This window comes from Egretta garzetta, unplaced genomic scaffold, assembly GCF_000687185.1.
Source record: "Egretta garzetta isolate BGI_Z169 unplaced genomic scaffold, ASM68718v1 scaffold448, whole genome shotgun sequence".
Lineage (NCBI taxonomy): Eukaryota > Metazoa > Chordata > Aves > Pelecaniformes > Ardeidae > Egretta > Egretta garzetta.
In genome coordinates this window covers 2,629,779-2,652,082 of record NW_009260497.1, presented here as the reverse complement: position 1 = coordinate 2,652,082, position 22,304 = coordinate 2,629,779, and the positions used below count along the sequence as shown (strand labels likewise).

Here is a 22,304-nt window from a genome sequence, read left to right as displayed (position 1 = left end):
TCAGGTTTTATTTTAGAATTTATAAAATTCCAGTGTCATCCATACTCATGAGCCTTTTTACATGTTTGCATATAGTCTCCAAATTCCAAAGTTAAGGCCAAGGGATCATTGCTATGGAAACGTACAATATGGAAGACATCAAAGAGAGGAAATGGACACACGCCACAGTCTGCTGCGGAAGGAGGGTGGTGGGGGACAGTACTAGGTACAATCACTTCATGACCTTCTTTAGAGTGGAGGGTCGGGCTCTGGGGCACGAGCCCGGAGGGTGGTGCCCCAAATGTAACTCAAGCCTCGCTGTGCAACTGGTGAGGGCACGGGGGCATAAAGAGGAAGAGGGGGGCAATAGGCTTGGTGACATAGGACAGACCTAAGCTACAGGGATAATCACCATTTTCTGACAGACACGGATGCAAGGGTGCCACCCTTGTTCTGCCTGAGCCACCCTGTCTCCCGTGTCCTCCGGGGGCAGCCAGGTGCCCTGCAAGGGGCCGTGGTCAGCTTCGGTCATTTCTCCGACTTAAGGAGAGCACCGTGAGGTTTTGGTTCAACTCCTGCATAGCAGCCTCTTCCAAGAGGGGCTGGTGCGGAAGGGAGAAGCGTCAGTACATCGGGCTTGCTGGACAGAGGGAAAGGCAAGAACGCTGGGCTCAGCTCGCCCGAGGTTTCGGCCTTTGCTCCGTAAGCAGCACTAGGGAAGAGAGGCTAGGGACTCCTGCTTGTCCAAGAGCTAAAGCAGCTGGGATAGAGGAATGGCTCAGACTACAACCTCTGTAGGACTGAGGCAGGGCAAGGAGAGAAGACAGAAACCCCACGCTCCCTGCCTCCCTCCACAAAGACATGGGTTTTCCTCTGACTGGCTGGAGGAGCTTGGACATAGCCCCCTTCGAGCAAGCTGTGGCAGGGCCTGGGTGCAAGCAGCCCAGGGTACAGAGCATGGATCACCCCCTACTGCCCATACGATGGAGGCCTCGGGGAGGGCTTGGCGCACACCATCAGCCCCCTGGTGCCATCAGAGCAGAAGCCTGGCTCACCACCTCTGCAGCCGAGGGCTGCGGCAAGGCTGTGCCTATGGCCTGGGGGCCAAGCTCTGCTCTATCTGTCCTATGTTCTCTCTGATGTACAGCCTGCCTCACCGCCAGCTTCCCTCCTGAGGAGCTCCCACAGCTGCTTGGGGACAAAAGGCTCCTCCTGCTTCTCCTCCACACTTCTGCTCTGGGTGCCAGGGCAAAAGCTGGAGCAGCTCCTTACCCACTCACGCTGAGAGGCCACCATCGTACTGACTTCTGAGGTAGAAAGAAGGCAACAGCAATAGGTGTCCCTACCGCCCGTGCCTAGATGCTGCAGTGCTAGCAGGGTACTACAGCTTCTCAAGGCCATGCTTCCCACCAGCTTCTCCTGGGCCATGCCACCGCAGCCACCCGGGGCGACCCCCATCTGTCCCATCCGGCGATATTGTCACGTGCTGGCTCGCCTGCCTGCTCACACTGTGGGCTGTTGGGAAGGGCGAACGAGGGTACGCGGGGAACTAGGAGCGGGGTCTGTCATCAGGCGCTGGAAGACTCGTCAAGCATGCGGGCTGGGGCTGTGCTTGGTGTGGCGCAGGGGCGCGCTCACATCGCGCTGCGCCGCACTCCGAGGTGTTTACCTGACCAGGGTAGCCGTATGTTTTTCTGGTCCCTTCCGTCTCTGCTGCCTCTACAGCCTATTGAAGGTTTTGTTCCTTTAAAAAGCACGTTTCTGACCTTTTAGATTATTTTAAGCTCTCCCCACAGTCAGCTATCAGCATTAAATGAATTTTTGGCAGTTAAAAGGAAAAAAAGTTGATTGCACTCTACAAAGGTAAGGTAAGGCCTGGGATAAACACAAAGGAAAGAGGGCAAACGTTTTGGCTTTAGAAAGTCAAGGAAATTTATTTCCTGAGGTCATGAGACAGGAAGTCGATTCCTAGCCACAGTAAAGGAGGTCTCCTAATGAAGGCGAGAATGCCTAGTAAGACATGCTCAAGAGAGCAGATTGCTCTGCTAGCGCTTGGGAAGCCGCAAATCTTAGCCACTTTGAGTCAATTATGAAGTGTCTAACAAAACCACGCACATTTAGTGTTTGAATCTGAGTGGAAGTCTTGTTCCAAAGGAGGAAAGAATATCCATCAAGAGATGAGGGTGGGTCCTAGCCACGGTGATAGCTGAGGGGAGCAGGATGGGGTCTAGCACTCCAGACACCATTAGGAGACCTCTTGGGGCAATTGACTTGTGCTCCAGCCGCTGGGTCAGATTTCAGACAGGTATTTGTGGCAGGTTAGTGTCAGGTCAGCGGGCTGGAGGAGATGTTTCTGCTTCCAGGTCATTATCGTTTGGGTCCCCAGGGAAGAGTCTTGGGGGCCACTTGAGCCCCAAAGCTGGGGAAGTCTTCAGAACTGCTCATATCAGGGGCCTAGAGCAAACAAAAAGGGAACAAGTTAAGCTCCTGCCCTGCTGCAAACCTGCACGGCGTGCCCCTGAGCTAAGCAGCATTTCTGATGTCCCATGGGCACAGACCATGGGCGAGGGGCGAAAAGGATCATTATTGTCCTTAGGACTGCCCAGGGTGGAGGGTCAAGCCATCTAGAGACGACATTTAGGAGGGTGCAGATAGGAGCAAATGGCAGGCGGATCAAATCAAGGGCTCCGGGGGTCCAACCTCAGTAACTCAGTCACCGGAGCGGGGTCAGGCCAGTCCTGCAGCAGCACCGGGGCAGCTGAGGACAGAGCTGCCACATGTTCCAGCTCACTGCTCCCAGCCAGAACACAGCTGCAAACATTGAGCTGGTTCTGTGCTGCAGCAGAAGAGTCAGAAGTCCCAGGGCCCCGGCCCTACTCCTAAAAACAACAGGACCTGGCAGGACACTTTCTAGTAGGGGTCCCTCATTCCCCAGCAGCTCCACAGTGGGGTAGTCAGTGTGGGCAGGACGTCTGGAAGAAGGAGATAGCAGTGCTTTGGAAGCTGGAGAGACAGAGCCTAGGCCTGCCCTCAGCTTGCACAGGCCACAAAGAGCACGAGGGCCCTTCACTGATTTCTCTGCCACCAAGGGAGGGAGCGTGCTCTGCTTCCCCAGCTGAGATAGGAGGGCTAGACCTCCAGGCAGGTCCTTGGCAGAGGGTGCTACACTCCCTGTGCCCCCAGGCCCACAGCAGAAGCAGGACTCACCTTTTCGTTGTTGACAGTGGCCCAGGGGGCATCTCTCACCACAAAGCCCTTGGATGGGGCCTTGGACTCTTCATGTGAAGAGGGCTTCATGTACACCTGCATTGCCTCGTTGTCCACAACATCTGCAAGCTGCAGTGACATGGCTCAGTTAGGGGGGGGACCTTGATAGTTCCTCAAACTGGTGTAACACACCTCCCCCCATCTCACCATGCTGCAACCTGTCCAAGGTCACCAGCCTGTTCTACAGTGACCGAACGCAGTGTTTCTGCACTGGTCTGAGGGCCACCAACTCCTAACTGATGCAAACACGTGCACAGCCTGGTGGCATCCCAGCATCCTCATTCACTGTCCCCTTCTGGACAACGGGGCCCATTCTTGCATTGCTTCGCAGAGCACAGCCTGGGGCTCCGCGCCCAGTTGGTTTGAGGGATGGTTGCAGATGAGGGCTGACTGCCGCCTGCACAGGGCTCGAGTTCTCCAGCGTAGTGGTAGAAAATACCACAGGGAGATACTTCAGACATCTAGCTCTGTGGCAGAGGAAATCCTTGTTAAGCCCCTGCACAGATTTGCTGAACACTTACATACTCCTCCTCCAAGTTCAGGATGTGATCGATAGCTTCTTCCACGTTCTCAGGGAGTCCCGTCACAGTCACACAGTTGGGATCAGGAGCTCCACTCTGGGGAAAGCGAATATCCACCTGCAACGCAAGGGACAGGACAGGACTTAGACCTGCACATCTGAAGAGCCACAGACTCCCCATGACCCTCGGCATTAGATTTATAGAAGAGAAAAGCCCTGATCTGTTCCTTGCCGCAAGTCTGTCCCTAGCTTAGATGCTGGGGGGCATACTGGAATATACCTGGCCCTGAAGCCTGCCTGGCTACCCCGTGAAGGAAGGCAGAAGAGTCCGGGGTAATGACCCATCTTCCAGCAGCTCCTGCTGTTCTCACTGCCCAGAGGCCCACTTTCTGTGCAGCACTTGCAGCAGAGGTAGAAGAGGGCTGCATTTCCAGACAGCGTCCTCACACTGCTGCAAGCATCTTCAACATCAAGCCATTAGTGTGAAGCACAATACGCTTTCTGTCTCCTCCACAGATAGAGTCATCCTGGCTGACAATCATTTTATGGAGCTGGCTTAGTGTACCCCATACACAGCCATCGAGCTCTCCTGACAGCTTGCCTTCCAGATGGGCGCAGGGAAGCCACACAAGACAGGACCAAAACCAAAGGCTGCTCATTTGGGAACCAAACAGCTTATCCGAACAAATGAGCCCAGCCAAGATGCCAGTCTCCAAAGCCTCATCACTCTGGATTCACATTCGGTACTGCCCCTGTAGTAAGGCACGCTGCTACTGCCACACACAGCCGGGGAAAAGGTCTCTGCCCTTCCCAGGGCCAGCTGACTTTGCTAAATCTGGAGCCCTGAGTGTGTCAAGATGCCCAAACCCAAGGGAATCAACAGTGGCCTAGAGAGATGAAGAAATCCAGAGGATTTCCTAGAGTTGAGGTCAAGCTGAGGGGGTCTGGGCACAGCCCCCTCCCAGAGCCGCCCAGCAATAGGCCTGGCTATCCACTTCCAGACATAACCACCTCCTTCCCCCTGAAGACCATCAGGGACCCTGTCTGCAAGAAACCCACTAAAAGGGCTGCAGAGAGGGACAGAGCTCAGCACTGTTTGCAGGGCTGACCCAGAGCACCAAGGACCCATCTCCAGGTTCCTCTTCCGGCTCAGGCTCCTCCCTGCCCGGCTCCCAGGAGAAGGGTGGCTCATAGGTCACGTGGGGATGCTTCAGCTGGTGCCTGGCTGTGGTTTCCAGATAGCCCAGCTGCCCAGGGCCTACCAGGGTGCCCTGGCCCAGGAATTCTGCTCAGATGCTTGTGGTGACAGAGCTGGAGGTGAGCAGGACAGCACTGGCTTTTCTTTTGTGCCTGTTCCAGCTGAAGGTGCTCAACAGGCACAAGACACAAGGACCACAGGACGTGAGCTGCACATTCCTGAATGCAGCCCCTAGCATCAAGCTGCTACCAAGCTCTTAGCACAGGAGCAAGCGGCACCACTGGCCACCCAGGCCCAGCCCAGTCTGTGCTGCATCGCCCCACCACTCACCTTGAACTCATCCATGATTTTGCGGATGGCTTTACCACGTGCACCAATGATGCGTGCGTGAACACGATGGTCCAGGGTCACATCCTCAGAAACCATCTGCTCCAGCTCACCAACGATCTTCATGATGGCATCCCGGGCAGCCTCGGCATTATTCTCATAGCCAGTGATGGTGATCTGGTCTTGGGCCTGGGGCACAGGGAAACTTGTGAGAGACCAGCCTCATGAGCAGCTGAGCAAGCCTTCTCCCTGCTAATCCCTTTTACCCTCCCTTAGCAAAGACAGCACAGGGAGATCAGAGCCTTAGAGAAGATGCTGTTCTTCCTATGCTCAGAGACAACCAGCAAGCCCTCCTTGCACCCCTCCGACCCCTCACCTGGCTTTCATCATCCTTGTCAGGGAACTGGATGTTGACCTCATGCTCTGTGCGTATCTGGGTGATCACTGCTCCCTTCCGCCCAATGATTTTAGGGTGATACTTGGGATCCACAGTGACTGTCAGCTTGAAGCTTCGCAAGGCCTGGAACAGGAGAAGCAGAGTGAGATACAACAGCAGGGAACACACCATGCTGGTCCACTGATGTCCATCCAAGTCACTCAGTCGTTTCCTTCTGGCTTCTGAGATGCACAGAACAGATTCTGCAGGGTCATGCCTGAGTATATGTGGCTACAGAAGAGCACCCAGGACATCCATCTGCTGCCTTGCACTTTCGCCTAACTCAGCAGGGAACTATGAGCAGCAAACAACATCCAACTCATCCCTCACCTGTTTATTCAGAGCTGTGACAAGGATTCAATGAGAATAGGTACAAAGAGACTTCTAGCATAGTGAGGTTCCCACCCTGCACTGTGCTGAAGGTACATGAAGGTGTGATAGGAGCCCTGGGCAGTCCAAAATTACCTTTTTAGAAATCCCAAAAATCCTGTCTGTTCACTCTAAATGGATTACGTTTGGGTAACGCACTTATGAGCACTCCACATGTGCAGGGTCTCTCAGAAGGAGAGGGGTTCCAGGAGTCTGCACAACTTCTGGAAGGAGGACCCAGAGGCTGAAGCCTTGTTTGGCTGGAAGGAGGAAGGACAGGCACAGGCCTTACCCGATCCTCTTGTTCAGCTTGCAGTTCCTTCCCCCTTCCCAGCAGCCCGGCCTTGGCACGGTCCAGGTTGGTAGCCAGCCCAGTGATGGTGATGATATCCGACTGCAGCTCAGGAGCAGGGACCTGGATGTTCACCTGAGTAACAAGTAGCCATTATCATTTTGTATCGCAGGTTGGCATCTCGCTGATCTCCCCTACCGCCAAGACCAGCTCCCGCCCAGACAGCCTGAACCACAGAACGGTTGAGGTTGGAAGGGACCTCTGTGGGTTGTCTGGTCCAACCCTCCTGCTCAAGCAGGGCCACCTTGAGTCAGTTGCCTGGGATGGTGTCTAGGTGGTTTTTGAATAGAACCCTGTTTCTTCAGCCATTGTCTACATCAGATTGCTTTGCTGCAGGGCTTCAGCCCCCAGCATCCCCTGTGCCAGCCTAGGAAACAAATTCATGTTCAATAGTGCTGTCTGCAGTCAACCTGCATCAGCCTTGAGTCCCTGGGGGCTTCTGGGGAATTCTCCTGAATGGGCAGGCACAGCAGAGCTGTTTCCCATTGCCTAGGAGGAAAACAACTCTCACACTGGTGATGAATCCCTGTAGGCACCAAACAAGTCCTACAACGCTCACAGCATCGATACCAATTGTACAGCTTCAGCACGAAACCTACCGAGCCCTGGAGCCAGGGACTACATCACACAGGTCTCATTTTCTTATTACAGAGCCTGTATTCCATGGTCAAGCCACTCAGGACCTTTCCCGAGTATGTCGAAACTGATTGCCATGACCACAAACACGGTCACTTACAGATTCTCCAGGACAGAGGAGATGGGAGGAAGGGCAACAACTTACTTCAAACTCATCCATCATTTTGCGGATCCCACTTCCTTTCTGGCCAATGATGTAACGGTGAAGATCAAAGGGAACTTCCACCTCAACGGTGACAGGAACCAGAGCCTGCAGGGGAGAGAGCACAGTTTACCACTTGAAAGCCTTTTCCCATTGTTCAGCTTGCCATATTGTTGCCCGAAAGAACGTGTTGCTGAACTGAGGTACATTCCTGTAGACAGGATACAAACTGTATGGTAAGAGAGAACAGCTGCGAACACCAACATGACCTGTGGGTTGGTAGACTGTTTTTTCTGAACAAGCAATGTTAAACTCCACCTCTGGGGCCAGGTTGTTTTCATATCCTCGGCTTCTGTCTAGCAGAGACTTGGACAACATCACTAGAGGAGCATGGCAAGGTCTGCTAAAGCTAGAATGAGTCAGCTTCAATCAGACTCTTTCTTTCCAGCCACACTCCATAAAACAAGCACGTCGTACTTTTACAGCAAGTAACCTGGGGCCGCTGACAAGCTCTAGCAATTGCGAGGTCAGGCACTATGATTCAAGCAGCCAGGCTAAATCAGGGCCATCAGAGGACTTCCCTGGAGAGGTACAGACCACCGCCACAGTTAGCATCAGCAACCACCTGGATTGCGACTTTGACTGAGTAGTCTTTATTACCACCACTACAGCCTGCAGTGAGTTTCTTGCATTGGGGCATCACTACACTACAGGGCTAAGGGGCTCAGAAAGCCACGTACCTGCAGCGCCTCCTTTGCTGCCTCGCACTTCTCCCTGCGGCCAGAGATGATGATAATATCACACTTCTTCGGAGAGCTGGGATCTGCATCTTTCCCGTCCTTGCCTTCGCCTCCTTCCTCACCATTCTCCTGCACAGCTGGCTCTGCCACAGGGGCTGGAAACATGGGAAGGCACGTGTTAAACGCACAGAGCCCTCTCCTTGCTCATTATCTCCCCCTCCAGATCCTCAGGCTCAGCCTGGGCTTTGCCACAAGAGGTCAGACACTACAGACTGCTATGGAGAGTTACTCCTAGCACAGGCAGCTTCCCATGGCTTAGCCTGGAATGAGCAGAACAAGAACATCCACCGAGACAGTCTCCACACCTCTCTGCATAGCATTGATATTGTCTTTGCCTGCACAGAAAGGGTCTGCAACTGCACTAAAGAAGCAGAGGCTGCACTCCGGCGTCAGCAGAGGCAAGGAGTAAGGCTGGCAGTTTCTTCCCCAACAGGGAAGCTCACCAGCACAGCACGGGATGTTACAGCAGGATGGCTGGTGCTAGGCCAGAGCATCCAAGGGGCCCCGGATATGCTGAATTCAGTACACCCAGCAACGAGAGCCATTTTTGCTAGGGCAGGTCTTCGTATTCCCCATGCTCTGTGGTGAGAACATGTTCAGAACACCCAGGTCTGGGGATTTACCTCCTAAATCTGTACTCTCCTCCCAAGAGGGCAAGGCTGATGCTAAACCCAGATTCAAGGACACTGCAGGGAACAGCTGGGGCCAATTTTCCATAGATTTTAAGTAGAATATCTCCACTGATATGGAGTGTAGGCTACACTACACTCATTGATCACACCAACTACCATGCAAACACGTGTCCATGAGCATACCTGGGTTCTCCTCCCTGTCAGGGAATTTGATCTGGACTCCATAGTCCCGGGTGATCTGCTGGATCCGGGATCCTTTGGGGCCCATAATGGAGCGGTGGAACTTTTGTGGGATGGTGCATTCGATTGTCACTTGAGCTTCCTGTGAGAAAGCAGAGTTGCTCTATTGTGATGCAGCCTCTTTTACACCAGAAAGGTGAAACCCATAATGAACATAGCGAGGAGTTAGAAAAGATAACAGCTGCTGACAGGGGAAGAACTGAATGTTTCTTGGACTCTTCCCTCTCAGAGAAGCTAGCAGAGGATTTCTTAATGAAGGCTGCCTCCAACCCATGATGTTAAAGGCTTCTGAGACCAAAGCTCAAGCTCTCTATTACCCTGAAGAGGAGGAAGCATTAGAAGAAAGGAAAAAGATAAAGAAGGAAGGAAAGGAAGAGAACAGGTTTGGTAGTTGGCTGCTTCCAAGACAATACTAACAGCACAGGAAACCTCAGAGAGCAACCACTGCCCAAGGCCAGGCGTGGAGAGGCACAAGAAGGCTCCCATCTTCTAATGTCTAGAAGTACACCAAGGAAGGTCTCCTATTTCCACTCCTAAAACCCAAGAGTATGGTCACAGAAGGCAATTCCTTCATGCAGCATTGCCATTTTGCAGCCAGCTGCCATCCCCCAGGCTGGGATCTAAAGTCTGCAGACCCTGCATGTTGACAGCAAAGGTTCAAATCCCAGAACTATTGTGGGACTTGTTCAAATAAAGCTTGGCTGTACAGCGGGTTTGAGGAGGGCACTGCTGAAGCAACAAAGTACAGAAGAAACAGCTTTCCTGTGACATACCAGGTCCTCAATGATCTCCTGGATGCGTTTCTTGGCTGCCTCCACACAGTCCTTGGCTCCCTTGAGGGTGACTTTGTCGCTCTGGGTACCAGAGCGCGGGAAGCTGACCATCACACCACCATACTCATCTGCGATCTCACGCAGAACTTGCCCTCTTCGGATAACAAAGTGGCGGTGGTGCTTAGGGTCAACCACCATGGAGTCTTCAACCACATTATCCTGCCAACAGATGACAGTCAGTCAACCCTGACTGTCCTGGTGATAAGCATGAGTTTGCTGCACTCAACAGCAATCAGTTTACAATCTCACCCCAACAACTGATAGTGAGGAGGATCTTCCTGAGCTCCCATGAAGGGCAGCAGATGGTTTTAGGACAAGCAGGTCCTCCACACTGATGTTACATCTTGCTACAGCGATAAGCAAGAAAGGAGAAAAAAATAGTTCATACCAGGTTCTTGATGAGGGCCTCCAACTCCTTCTGCGCCTCTTTGACAGCCTCCTCAGTTCCCATGATAGTGATCAGCTCCTGATCTTTGTCCTCAGAGGTTGGGAAGATGATGCGGGCCCCAGTGTTGTCACGCACCTTACGGATGTTGCCACCACCCTTACCAATAAGGAATTTGTGGTACTCTGGCTTTGCACGGAGGTCCACGGTGTAACTCTTTGTTTGCTGAAAGGAGTCAGATCCCCAGGGAACATGTCAATGTATAGAAAATACACATCAGCATCAACAGTAAGCATGGGGTATATTACCTGCACCCACATACACAGTGTTGCAAGAGCAAGGTAGATGCAGCGTACTGTCAAAGGTATACGATGCCTTAAATTAAAAACACTACCCGGAAGTTGTTCTCAGGGCTGAAAAGCTAACTCTACACTCAGCATGACTGATGAGAACATGAGCAGTAAAGACTTCCCTGGGAGGAGGGTCTGACACTCACACAAGGCAGCATAACCATTTGCTAACTGACTGCTGCAAGCCAGGCAGCAGAGGCAACAGGAAAACAAGAAAGGGTTTTTCCTTGCTCTTAAAATGACCCATCAGTCAAGTCACAACTCAGAGCAAGGTCTTGTAACCTGAGGTTCTCAAACCTGGATATATGCAATGAAGTGGAAGAACTGGAGCTGGAATTCAGAGATCAAGAAAAAAGGAGAGGAGATACACAGAGTAAGCTGTTTCAGAAATGTGTGGATACCAACAGCATTCAGCGACAGGAGCAGGGAGCCTTAACCCTTTGAGTATGTCCCCAGTCTGGGCAGAGAAGCATTACAGCCAGTTCTCCCCACGGGGGAAGAACTCATTGTCACAAGGATGGAGGCATGGTTTTCTTTTAATCATCCAAACTGTAATCAAATCCCTCAAAAGAGGATTAGGCTGTCGGATGCCAGCAGCTTCCCAGCAGGCAGAGACAAGGCTCACCTTCTCCTCTGCCAGGTGCAGCAGCTGTTTCTTGGCTTTCTCCACATCCTGGGCTGGGCCCCTGATGGTCACGGTGTCACTGCCAGAGCCCTCGGTGGGGAAGTGGATGTGGACTCCACCACACTCCTCCATGATGGAGCGGATGAAGCGGCCTTTGGCGCCAATGAGGGAATTGTGCAGTTTGGAAGGAATAGAGACCTCCACCTCTGTGATGTTGGCCTAGGAGAGGACAGTACCAGGCTCTTAGTCAAGCTGCAGAAGTATGTTTGCGCCCACACTGCTAAGAGCTTTACAGAACTGTGACTAGAGGGGTTTGAGACTCTACTGCTGACACATGAGCAGCCACAAACTTAGGTTTAAGAGTCAAGAACAGACTGATGCTCACATTTGTCTCCTCCCTGCCCTCCCCCACTACAAGCACTTCTGTATTTATGTCTTCTACCAACGCTTCCAAGTCCCTCATCTGCAACAGACCCATCCTTTCACTTACCAGCTCCTTCTGGATGGCAAGAATTCTGTGGCGAGCAGCCTCACAGTTTGCTCTCTTGCCTGTGATAACAATTGTCTCCGAGTTGCTATTTTCTGCTGGGAGATCAATTTTGGTGTTGCTTTCTTCACGAATCTGCCACAAAGGATAAAATAAAATAATGTCAGAGGTGTCCCATGTCAGAAAAAAGCCCTTGGAGGTTGTATTTGACATCACCAATGAGCAGGAGAGAACAGTGAGTGGGATTTAGCTGCAGGCAGTGACCATAATGAGCAGGAGACAGGAAAGATATCTCACCTTCTTGATGTTGGCACCTCCTTTCCCTATGATGTTCTTGTGGAATTGTTTGAAGATGGGGACAGAAATAGAAAAGCTGTTTTCAACCTAAGGGAGAAAGGAAGGGAGAATTGAAGATTACACCGTCATGGCAAGCGAGGCCCCACCACAGAAACAACAGGTTTTTGACAATAGGCTTAGACCCAATGAAATTCTCTATACGAGAGACTTGCAAGAATAAGCAAAGGCAAGGACCTTCCCCTATAGCCCTTAAATAACAGGTATTACTCCCCTGCCCGCATCCAGCCAAAACAGCATCCACAGCTCCCTCATCTTGAGATGTTTCAGCCCTAGCTGAGCCAGTACAGCTCTGCTTTATTCCGGGGTTATCCAGGCACGTAGGAGAGAACAGCAGACAGAAGGCCCCCTTACCAGGTCTGCCACCATCTTCTGCATGTACTTGGTGCACTTCTCCACCTCATTTTTGGGACCTCTAAGTTGGACGATGTCACTCTTGTGCGCAGGGTCTGGGAAGTTGATGATAACCTACAGGAGGTGGTCATTTGTAGTCAACTCGAGCAAATGCAATAATTGCTGTGTCAGACACATGCAAAGGTTGGGGGATCCTGCACACCCTCTTTCCCATTCGGAAAAGGGTAACCATGTTAGCAGCCTCTGGCCAAAAGAATTATCTTCTCAATACAGAGCTGCTGAATTTAGGACTTCAGTGACAATGTGTCTACTGCCCAAGTAGGAAATATCCCCTCTGGATTCCTGATCTCCTAGAAAGCCTTACCTCTGGGAATTTCTCCCGGATTTCCCGGATCCGCTCGCCCTTCTGCCCAATGATGGTCCGGTGGAATTTCTGCTCAATGATTAGGTCCTTGGTGCGTTCATTTTCCTGAGGAGAATAGAGTTTGCATTGAGTGTTCAGCAGAAGAGCCACATACTTTTATTTACTGCTCTTCTGCCTTTTTTGCCTGACAGTTTACTTGCCAGCATTGTCCCCCTTTTCTCCTCTAGACAAAATTCATTCTAGCTTGACAGAGAAGGGGGATCCAAGGGAATAGAACACCACATCTGTGAAGAGGAACTTGCTCTTGTCACGAGATCCAAGTGCTTGGCAGCAAGAGGCACACGCTTGCACCAGAAGGTTCCAAGGGAACACAGGAGCCCAAACCCTGCAGCCTCCCAAGCATCACATCCTACTCACCATACGGGAAGCGAGTTCCAGCAGCTCTTTCTTGGCCTGTTGGACCCCCTGTGGGTCTCCTTCAATTCTGATCAGGTTGCTCTTCTCATTGTCCGGGGGAATGCGCACAGACACCTTGTAGAGGTCCTTAATCCTGTTAACTTCAAGGCAAGGACTGCGGTGACATAGTCTGCTAGGCCAAGGCTTGGAAGCAAGGCACCTTGATAATCACTGCTCAGAGGCTGTTAAAGAAGTAAACCAGCCTCTGAGAAGGGGCCAGTGGGGTGGAGTTGAAACGGGGGAACGTGCCTCTTCACCCTGGAGCTCAGCAAGAGCAGATCTGTGTGTGCCACATAAGAACCTGCACAAGTAAATGCTGTGGCACCTACAGAGCCAACTGCTCTCTTGCCAGAGTGAGGCATCTGTTTCTTCCCCAAACAGCGCCACATTCAGATCAGAAGATGATCATTCATTTATTTAGATCAGAAGACGATCATTCATTTCTAATCCCAAATTCTTTTTTTTGAGGAGAAACTCACCAAGCAGATTTCCACCCCTCCCAATCAGCTGCTAAAATGTAATTCACAGAGCAACTTCAAAAAAAAAAAAAAAAAAAAAAAAAGACAATTCTCCAGCCAACCAAAAACCAAAAAAATTTCCTCCAGGACATGGCAAAGTGACCCCACCACTGTTCCACCTCCCAAGACTTTCACACATTAAGGTCACCCCAAGGCCTCGCTGCCCATTTATCTCCTTGTGCCAACACCACTTCATAAGAGCAGAGGAAATGTGATGAAGGCAGCATACTGGATGACCTACAGAGCCCCTGATATGATCTATGAAACATGGTGAGTCCGAGCATAGGAAGGATTAGAAAGGAGCCCTACTTACTGTTAGCTCCATTCTTGCCAATGAGGTGTCGGTGGAATTTGTGGTCAACGTTGATTTCTGCATAATCCATCCGGTTGATCTATAAAGAATTGTATAGGGCTAGGTAGGGTAGGGTAGGCTGCCACGTCTCCTGTCCTATGCTCTACCTAACTGCCTACTGCCAGTATTGGCACTGGCTCTCCAGTAGTCAGCTACAAGCACTCCTCCTGCTATTAAGCAGAGCAGAAGCACTCCTCTGGTTTGAGCTGAGAGCAATGTGCTTGCGGTACATTTAAAGGGACTTATATGGCTCTTCAGCTACAGCTGAGAGAGAATGCTTCCTTCTCTGCATCAAAAGATTTAAGACCTGTTGATGATTTTTTAAGAATGCTACAGGCAAGCTCTGCAACCAAGGGTTTCATCTGCCACACAGCGTGTCTTTTGCAAGCTCTGGTAAGCATGTCAAGACATCACATGGATGTGATACACACCTCACCGTCTTTGCTCTGCTGCCCCTTCTTCCCCCACTTTCTTATGCACTGGAACTAGTAACATGAACTTACCAGATCCTTGACCATGACTTCAATCTGTTCCTGAGCCACATTCACATCTTCTGTAGGTCCTTCCAAAGTGATTTTATCCTCTCCTTCAGTGAATTCGATGTGAACCTTAAGACACAGCAGTGAATCCAGTAAAAATCTTCCAAGATACAAGCCAGGTCAATGCTGTTAGTCAGGCATATACCACCAATCCCTGCCACTAAGACATGGTTTCCTTCCCACAGCGTACACACATCATTCCCATGGTTTTAGAAGTAGCTAACTTAAATTCGGGCTGTATCACAGTGTCTACAGCCCAAGGCTTTGGTGCTGTCCTGGAGTCTGCAAGGGCTTTGGAGAAGTTACTCACCCAGCCTTTCTCTAGACATCACCTAACTCACCAGGGCAAAGCCTTGTTGAAGTCAGCATTTGCAGGCATCCTACTACATCAATTCTCAAAATAGTACCACATAAAGCTTCCTTTGAAGGACTCCATCCACAAGAATAACACAGGATGAGTAGTGTTTGCAGCAGGAAAAGAGATGCTCCCCTTAATTTTAAAAGCTGTGTCATTTCACCCCTGGTTTTATCCACACTAATACATTTCTCTCTTCTACAGAGGGATCTGGATTAAACCACATTCTACATCAGAGGGTGCTAGGCTAACAAGCTCATCCATACCTTTGGCATCTGCTGAGTTATTTTGGCCAGGTTTTGTCCTTTCTTTCCAATAATGAAACGATGAAGCCAAGAGGGGGCAGAGACCGAGGAGACGGTAAAACTGTTGGCCTGAGAGACAGAAAAACAGTGAAGCTGTCTGATGGGCAGACTGGAAGAGGTCTTCACAAAAATTCAGTTCCAATTCCCATGCTGCACCCTCAGTATTGACCTCTAACCTGCATCTTTAACAGCCCAACAGAGACCACCCCCCTCCACCTGTGGGTGCTCACGGATGTATCTGTATGGAACTTCCGAAGAAAGCCCAGCCCATCTCGTCAGTACCTTTGCATAGACTTCAGTCAATGCTTGCCCAAGCTTTTCAGGCTCGCCTCGCAGTATCACCGTCTCCGAGCTGCTGTCAGTGGGTGGGATCTCGACAGAGACTCCAGTTTTCTCCAAGATCTCCTGCAGGGAATTCCCCTTGGGGCCGATGACATACTTGTGCTGGGACTTCTTCACCTCCACTGCAATGGTAGTAGTCTTCTTTTTCTGTAGGGTCAGAGGCACCAGGGCATCAATCACAAGGGGGCAGGGAAAGACAAGAGCGAAAGGAAGAGGCACAAGGTGCAGTGAAACTCTGCACCCAGGAAGAGCAAAGCAAAGGTGAGCACAGTGGTTCTGCAGTACCCTAGCGCCCTTTGGGCCCCTGCCTACAGAAAGCCTTGTACTCAAAAATTCACAGGTGAAGTACAAAACTAGTGTTCTGTGTCAAGCAACACTACCTGGAAGAGACGACATACACATGCTCTTGCACAACAGGGCTGGACACCCAGCTGTCCCCCAGGCAGTACTGCAACGCAGCACCACGACAGCTACGAGGCTATATGCTGATTATCTCTGTTGAAATCCAGACTGGTACAAATGCAGACCTAACCATGAAGAAAAACAGCCCAACAACCCACAGCAAGGGCATTCACAGCCATGTTGGCTGTGGAAAATAAACTGGAGTGAAATTCACTCTTCAGCAACTTCTACTGGTGCAGCAACTTTGATACTGTTAGCTGGCCACCACTGCAGGCTTCACACATCCCTCCTGAGTAGCACCTATGTGAACAAGAGCCAGAGGAGCTCCTTGTGGTCTGCTCATTCCCATGACTCAGCAAAGCGAGAAATCAGTCACCTCTTTGGTAGTATCACCCCAAGTCCCACTCTGCTGAGTGAGGAGTGCTAAGATCCAGGGCCATATACTGTAAGGGCTGCTGAGCCAGAGCTGACATGAGGAGGATGCAACAGAAGGATGCTCAAAAGCAGAACAAGAAGGGAAGAGGGACTATGAGCAGGTGGGGGAAGATAGTAAGCTTTATGGACCACCCATACCTTCTCCTCATAGATCTTCTTAACACGAGCCACGGCCTGGGCTAGCTGCTCCTTTTCTCCTGTGAAGACTATCTCTGTCTTGTTGACGCTAGGTGGAGGAATGTTGATGCGCGTCCCTGTGTCCTGCATGAGCTCGCTCACCAGCTTGTTGTAAGGCCCAGCAATGAAGGGGTGGTACACCTTCTCCACATCCAGCCGCTCCACAGCACGCTTATCCTGGAAGAGCCCAGAACAGACCTCGGTGGGAACTGCCCTCCATATTACAGTCTCTGCCAGACACACCTACGTTCCCAGGGCTGTCTTGCTTGACACTTTGGCCCAAGCACCCTTTTCAGTTTGCAGGCATGTAGATCTCCATCCCTTTCAATCTACAAATACTGCTGTTGCTGCTGATGATTTACGATATTCACCTCTCTGATTTCCTGCCTTATCTCAGCTGGCACCTAATATGGTTTGCTTCAAAGACAAAACATGCTTATCTGACTTCAGAGATGGACAAAATGGAGAACCAGAAGTTGCAGAACTTGTCAGCGGTGCTCATACAGCCAGTGGCACAGTATACGTCTCTGTCCAGACTAACATACTGGCCACTGACTGTGGCCATGGTGGCTACAAACCTTTTAATATACCATGGAGAAGCAAAATGGTTGTCCAGCTAATGCCATGAGAAAGATCACTGTACTGAAGTACCTGCTCAGCAGAGATAAGCAGGATCTCGTGTCGGGCCTTCTCAATCCCTTCTTTAGTGCCGGTGATCTTGATCTGGTTGCTGGGGTCATCTGGGCGTGGGATCTGGATTTTGGTTGCAGTTTTGAGCTCCAGGTCCTGCAGCTTCTCGCCATTCTTTCCAATGACAAAACGGTGGTGCTCCTTGGGGATGGCAACTGTCGCTGAAGCCTGCAATGTAGGAATCAAGCATCTGTGAGAACTCTTGCCTGCACTGGCAGAGCCACAGGAAGAGAGCCAGGGAAAGCAAGTTAGATGCTGCTTAGTGGTACCACTGAGGAGCAAACACGGTGCCTTCCTTCCCAGCACGTTCTGTCCAAGGACTACCAGAACAGTTGGATCTACAGTGCCTGTATACCAGGAGTCTAAAACCCACCTTTCCCTTAAAACCATTCTGTTTGCACAGGAGTAGTGCTCTGAATTAGCAAAGGCCTTCAGGCACAGACGAGGAGGTGCTCATCCTCCAGCCTAAGACACTGGAGCAGTACCAGACAGCAACAGAGACGATGGCTCATGGGTGTTTATCTGAACTCTGACATCCGCTGCCAAGGCTACAGGAGCAAGACACACAAAGCCTGACTCCTAGGAAACAGAAATTCAACACCAGGAACCGATTGCAGCAGGCAGACAGCTAGGAGATGCATACTGCTACTAAGTGCTAAGGTGCCTTCATTGTAGCACATGCTGCTCCTGGGGCTGCTTCTACAAGGCCCCTCTTGGAAAAAGGGTGCCAAGAGCCTCTCTCAATCTACCATTACAAGGCTGGTTTGTAACAGGGATTCTTGACTTCTTCCCTTCTCACTCAAGTTTTTACTGACCTGGTAGCTTATGATTGTTATCATGCTCTCAATCCCTGTGAATATCATAGAATCATAGAGTGCTTTGGGTTGGAAGGGACCTTTAGAGGCCACCCAGTCCAACCCCCCTGCAGGGAGCAGGGACACCTTTAACCAGATCAGGCTGCTCACAGCCCCATCCAACCTGGCATGGAATGTTTCCAGGGATGGGGCCTCCACCACCTCTCTGGGCAACCCGTGGCAGGGTTTCACCACCCTCACTGTAAAGGATTTCTTCCTTATATCCAGTCTAAACCTACCCTGGTTTAGTTTAAAACCATCACCCCTTGTTCTGTCACGGCCGGCCCGGCTAAAAAGATTGTCCCCATCTTTCCTCTGGGCCCCCTTTAAGCACTGAATGGCCGCAATCAGGTCTCCATATGTAATATCAATAAGTAACCACTAACATTTATTAGACACTTAAAATGTGAGCTACAATGGGGGAAAAAAAAAAATCAAAAAAGATCACTTGGTGTGACTCTTCAACTTTGTGTCCCTGTACATGCCCAGGAGAAGCTGCAATACAGAGGCACCTTTCAGATCTGGGGCCAGGGCAGCAGGAGGTTTATTCGACGACAGTGGGTCATGTAGCTGTGGCAGTATGACCTGAACTATTTTTTTCAGATACACGTTATGTAGGGTTTGTCCCTTTCTCTTCCGTCTGGCAGGGTATGACGTGGGCTGAAGAGCACTAAGCAGACATGGCATTAACTACTGCATTAACTACCTTTGATGTTACACTTTAAAACACACTATGGCACCTGGCTGCCATATATCCTGATGACGACTACCATCTTGATTAGGAACTCAAGAATCTGAAGGTAAGAAATCAAAACCTAGAGGACTGAAAGGAGAAGCAACTGAAACAATGGGGCTGTGGCTCCTTACCAGTGTGGCTTGAGTTACACAATCCAGAGCCCTGACCTGAACCTTTCAGCTTTCGCCAGGACTTCCTCTTCTCTATTTTTCCTTCTCCCATCCCTCCACGTTCTCCTCTGAAGGACGTTCGAGAAAGCATAGTCCCGTTCTCACACACTACTACCAGCTTTGTGTGAGGGGCCCACACCCCCTCTGGCAGCAGCACCTCAGCACAAAGTCACTGTTTGCACTTCAAGTGTTTGGAGATTGCAAACTCCACCCTTCATGCAACACCATGGCCTGTAATTAGCTTTGAACCCTATTTTAAGCCTCATTTGCATTCCAAATTGCCAATTGTGTGCTTTGAAAATATATGGCAAAGCTGAATTAGTCATCTAATAACACCTCTTTGGCTTATAAGCACACACGCCCAAGGGTCTCAAAGCATTTGCGAGTCTTGTGGAAGAGCAAAGATGAAGTGCGAAACAGTTAGATGCCCTCACCTGAGTCTGCAGCCGAGCGACAATCTCCTTCCGAGCCTTCATGACTGCTTCCAGCTTGCCAGAGACCATGATTGAAAGGCCCTGGTCCTTTGCGAGAGACAACTCCAGGTGAGCTCCTGTCTTCTGCATGATGTCAAGGCAGATCTTGGCCTGCTCGCCTTCTCCAAACTGATTCATGTCCTTGTATTTCCTCTCCTCCAGTGGCACGTGAAACACCTGCTTGGCCACAGGACAGATAAAAGAAGGGCACAGCAAGCAGTCAGTATGCTTTTGATTGACCATGCCTCCCTCTCTTATTGCCATACAGGACTTTAATGGCATACTAAATTCCCAGGTCTGTACAACCCATCAGCCTTTCCAGTGGAGACCCCAGCTGCAAGCAGGGACAGTGCGAGAACACTGTGGCAGGCAGTCTGTCCGACACGGCTATCTTCCTGAAGTACGTCCGGCCGGCAAAAGGTGCTAAGGCACGGGGGAATACTTTAATGGATTAGCGCTCAGTACTTGAATTCTGCAATCCTCCCTTCAGGCCTGCTCCAGCTATTTGTGGAACACGGATGCAGAGCTTTTTCTGGTCCGTTTATCCAACACATCCCTCCCTTCCTGAGCAGTCCTAGCTCCCAGCTGCAGTCATCCTCATGCCCCAGGGGAAAGTACAGCAAAGAGGCTGCCAGTCTGACACACTAAGGATTTCATACTCCAGGGAAAGCTTCACTTCATCTACGTTTTGGAGGGAGGTAAAGGAGGGAGGTAAGACACCCACTCCCACCCACCTGAGTGATGACAGAAGCCTTTATTGGTCGGATTTTGCTCCAAGGCCCAGCAGGTTCCTGGGCAGCTTCCAAACATGGTGCTTTCTCAGGGAGCGGAGGGAAGGCTTCCTTGTAGGTTGGAGGATCATTCTCTTCTTCAGAGTTTAAAGCTGTAACTGGGGTGAGACAAACAGGGTCAATGAGATGCTCTCCCTGCAGAAATGCCCCTATTCATAGGCAGTGCAATTGTATTGAGGCACCAGTAACAAGGGAGAGCAGATGACTTGTGCATTACTATTAATCCTGTTACAGTTATGCTTGTGGAGCAGCCAAGCCCGGAGCACAACTGACCACAGCACAGACTGCGGTAGGTGCCATGAGCAACCAGCCTTGTCTGAGCAGGCACTATGGACGCAGGCAGTGAATGTGCAAGTGAATGGTGGCAGCAAACAGCACATTACTGCTAACTTTGTCAAGAGCCGCTTAATTAGGGGAGAACAGCCTGAGCAGAAACAAGTGAAAGGAACAGAGCAAGGCTGTAGGCCAGAAGGGGATAAGACGAACATACACCCAGGAGGAAGGCAGGGAGAAGCGCTATAGTTAGGGCAGAGTCCAGGGAAAGCCTGTACCTTGTGTTTGACTCAGTTGTGCACTGGGCCGTGCCAAGTGGGCCAGCTGGCAGCTGGAGGATGGGCGCCAAAACCCATCAGTGAGTCAGTTAATACAGTCATACTGACTTTCCCCAGCACCTGGCTGAGCAAAGAAAGGAAACGGCAGCCCAGCACACTGATCCCATGAGGCTCTCTTGTAGCCCAGTGCCCCACTCCTGCACGTGCCCCGACCCACAGCTGACAGTACTGCTAGCCAGAGCTCTATGGAGATCTGAGGGTTGCCTCCTCCTGGCTCTGCACCGTGCAGCATCACCACTGTGCTGCTGCTGGTGGAAAGCCAGAGTTTGGTGGGCCACCACTCTAGGAATGGAGAATGCAATATCTGCACACTTGTGGGGAACTGGGTGCCTGGAGCGAGCTTGGGTAACGGCAAGGAACCTTGCCCGTGCAGTCCGTACGGAGAGGCATACCGCAGGAACTCAGCTATGTTTTCTCACCTTTCACCTGCTGCTGAGCCAGGCCGCTGCGGTGTTCAGCGAAGCTCTCCTGGGTCAAAACTGCCACGGAGCTCATTGTCGACTTCCCACCCACACACAATCCGGGTATGCCACTGGAAGAGACAGAGGTGGCAGCACCATCACCAACACCGTTCGAGATGCACAGAAGTCACTCCAGGAAGACAAAGCACGTGTTGCTGAGCCTGTTTCCAGGCAGCCTCTTGAAAAGCACCTACGGTGCCAGACAGCTGCCCAGTTCTCTTGCTGAAGCAGACAGAGACTTGGGGGGGATATTTCCTCACAGCACAGTGGTCACCAAAACCAGAGCTCCTCAATAAAAAGGCAAAGGATGTGCAATCTAAGAACATCACCAGAAAGGGGGCCACTAATGAATGTATCATTTATTAATGGCGTGCAATTTTTAAATGAGTGTCCAAAGGTCTGGAAGGTCAGTCCAAGATCATCGTGTAACCCTGGGGAGAACACCAAAAGGGCCCAGGATGCTGCCTCTTCCTGAAGAAGGTTTATTGAGGTGTCTGAACTCCCGCTAACTCAGAAAGCCACTCTGATAAGCAAGCTCAGCAACAGCAATATCTTTGGCTGTCCCAAAGCAAGAACTTACCAGCTAAATGGTCAGTAGCCAGAGAGTCCGTCCTGTAAGCTGCCCGTTCGTCAGCCTGCCAGCTTTTGCTTTGTAGGGGAAAAAAAAAAAAAAAATAAATTTATGCTACTGCTCCAAGACAACAGGAAAACATGACACCCCTGTCACTGTAACTTCCAAAAGAGCACCACCTGCACGGTCTGTCAAACTTGCACCCTATCCAAAGCATTCTCATACTGAGTCACATCTCACCATACTCTACCTGTCATGTTTTACTGGAGCTACAGGTAGCACCACTGTCTGCTCACACCTCGCAGCAGGAAGCCTGGGGTAGCCACTCTTTCACCACCCGGGCTACAAGAGCAGTCACCCAGTATCAGGCAAAAATACAGTCAATTAGTAACAGATGTGCAAGATAGACATGAAAT

At 50.9% G+C, this 22,304-nt stretch overlaps 1 protein-coding gene across 1 annotated transcript; it reads right to left on the bottom strand.

The window, feature by feature from the left end:
• LOC104131293 (high density lipoprotein binding protein) lies at positions 1–21,990 on the bottom strand. The gene is made up of 27 exons (XM_009644452.2): positions 21,898–21,990; positions 21,276–21,388; positions 20,189–20,343; positions 19,416–19,631; positions 17,183–17,389; positions 16,493–16,708; positions 15,458–15,664; positions 15,137–15,244; positions 14,480–14,584; positions 13,938–14,016; positions 13,068–13,207; positions 12,651–12,755; positions 12,287–12,400; positions 11,876–11,962; positions 11,582–11,713; positions 11,092–11,310; positions 10,120–10,341; positions 9,672–9,890; positions 8,842–8,980; positions 7,967–8,121; positions 7,230–7,334; positions 6,389–6,523; positions 5,668–5,811; positions 5,295–5,480; positions 3,768–3,884; positions 3,187–3,315; positions 1–2,433 (listed from the first exon to the last, which is right to left on the bottom strand). The coding sequence occupies exons 2-27, from the start codon at positions 21,349–21,351 to the stop codon at positions 2,347–2,349; spliced, it is 3,804 nt and encodes a 1,267-aa protein (XP_009642747.1). The 5' UTR covers positions 21,352–21,388; positions 21,898–21,990; the 3' UTR covers positions 1–2,346.
• Between the last annotated feature and the right edge of the window lie 314 nt (positions 21,991–22,304).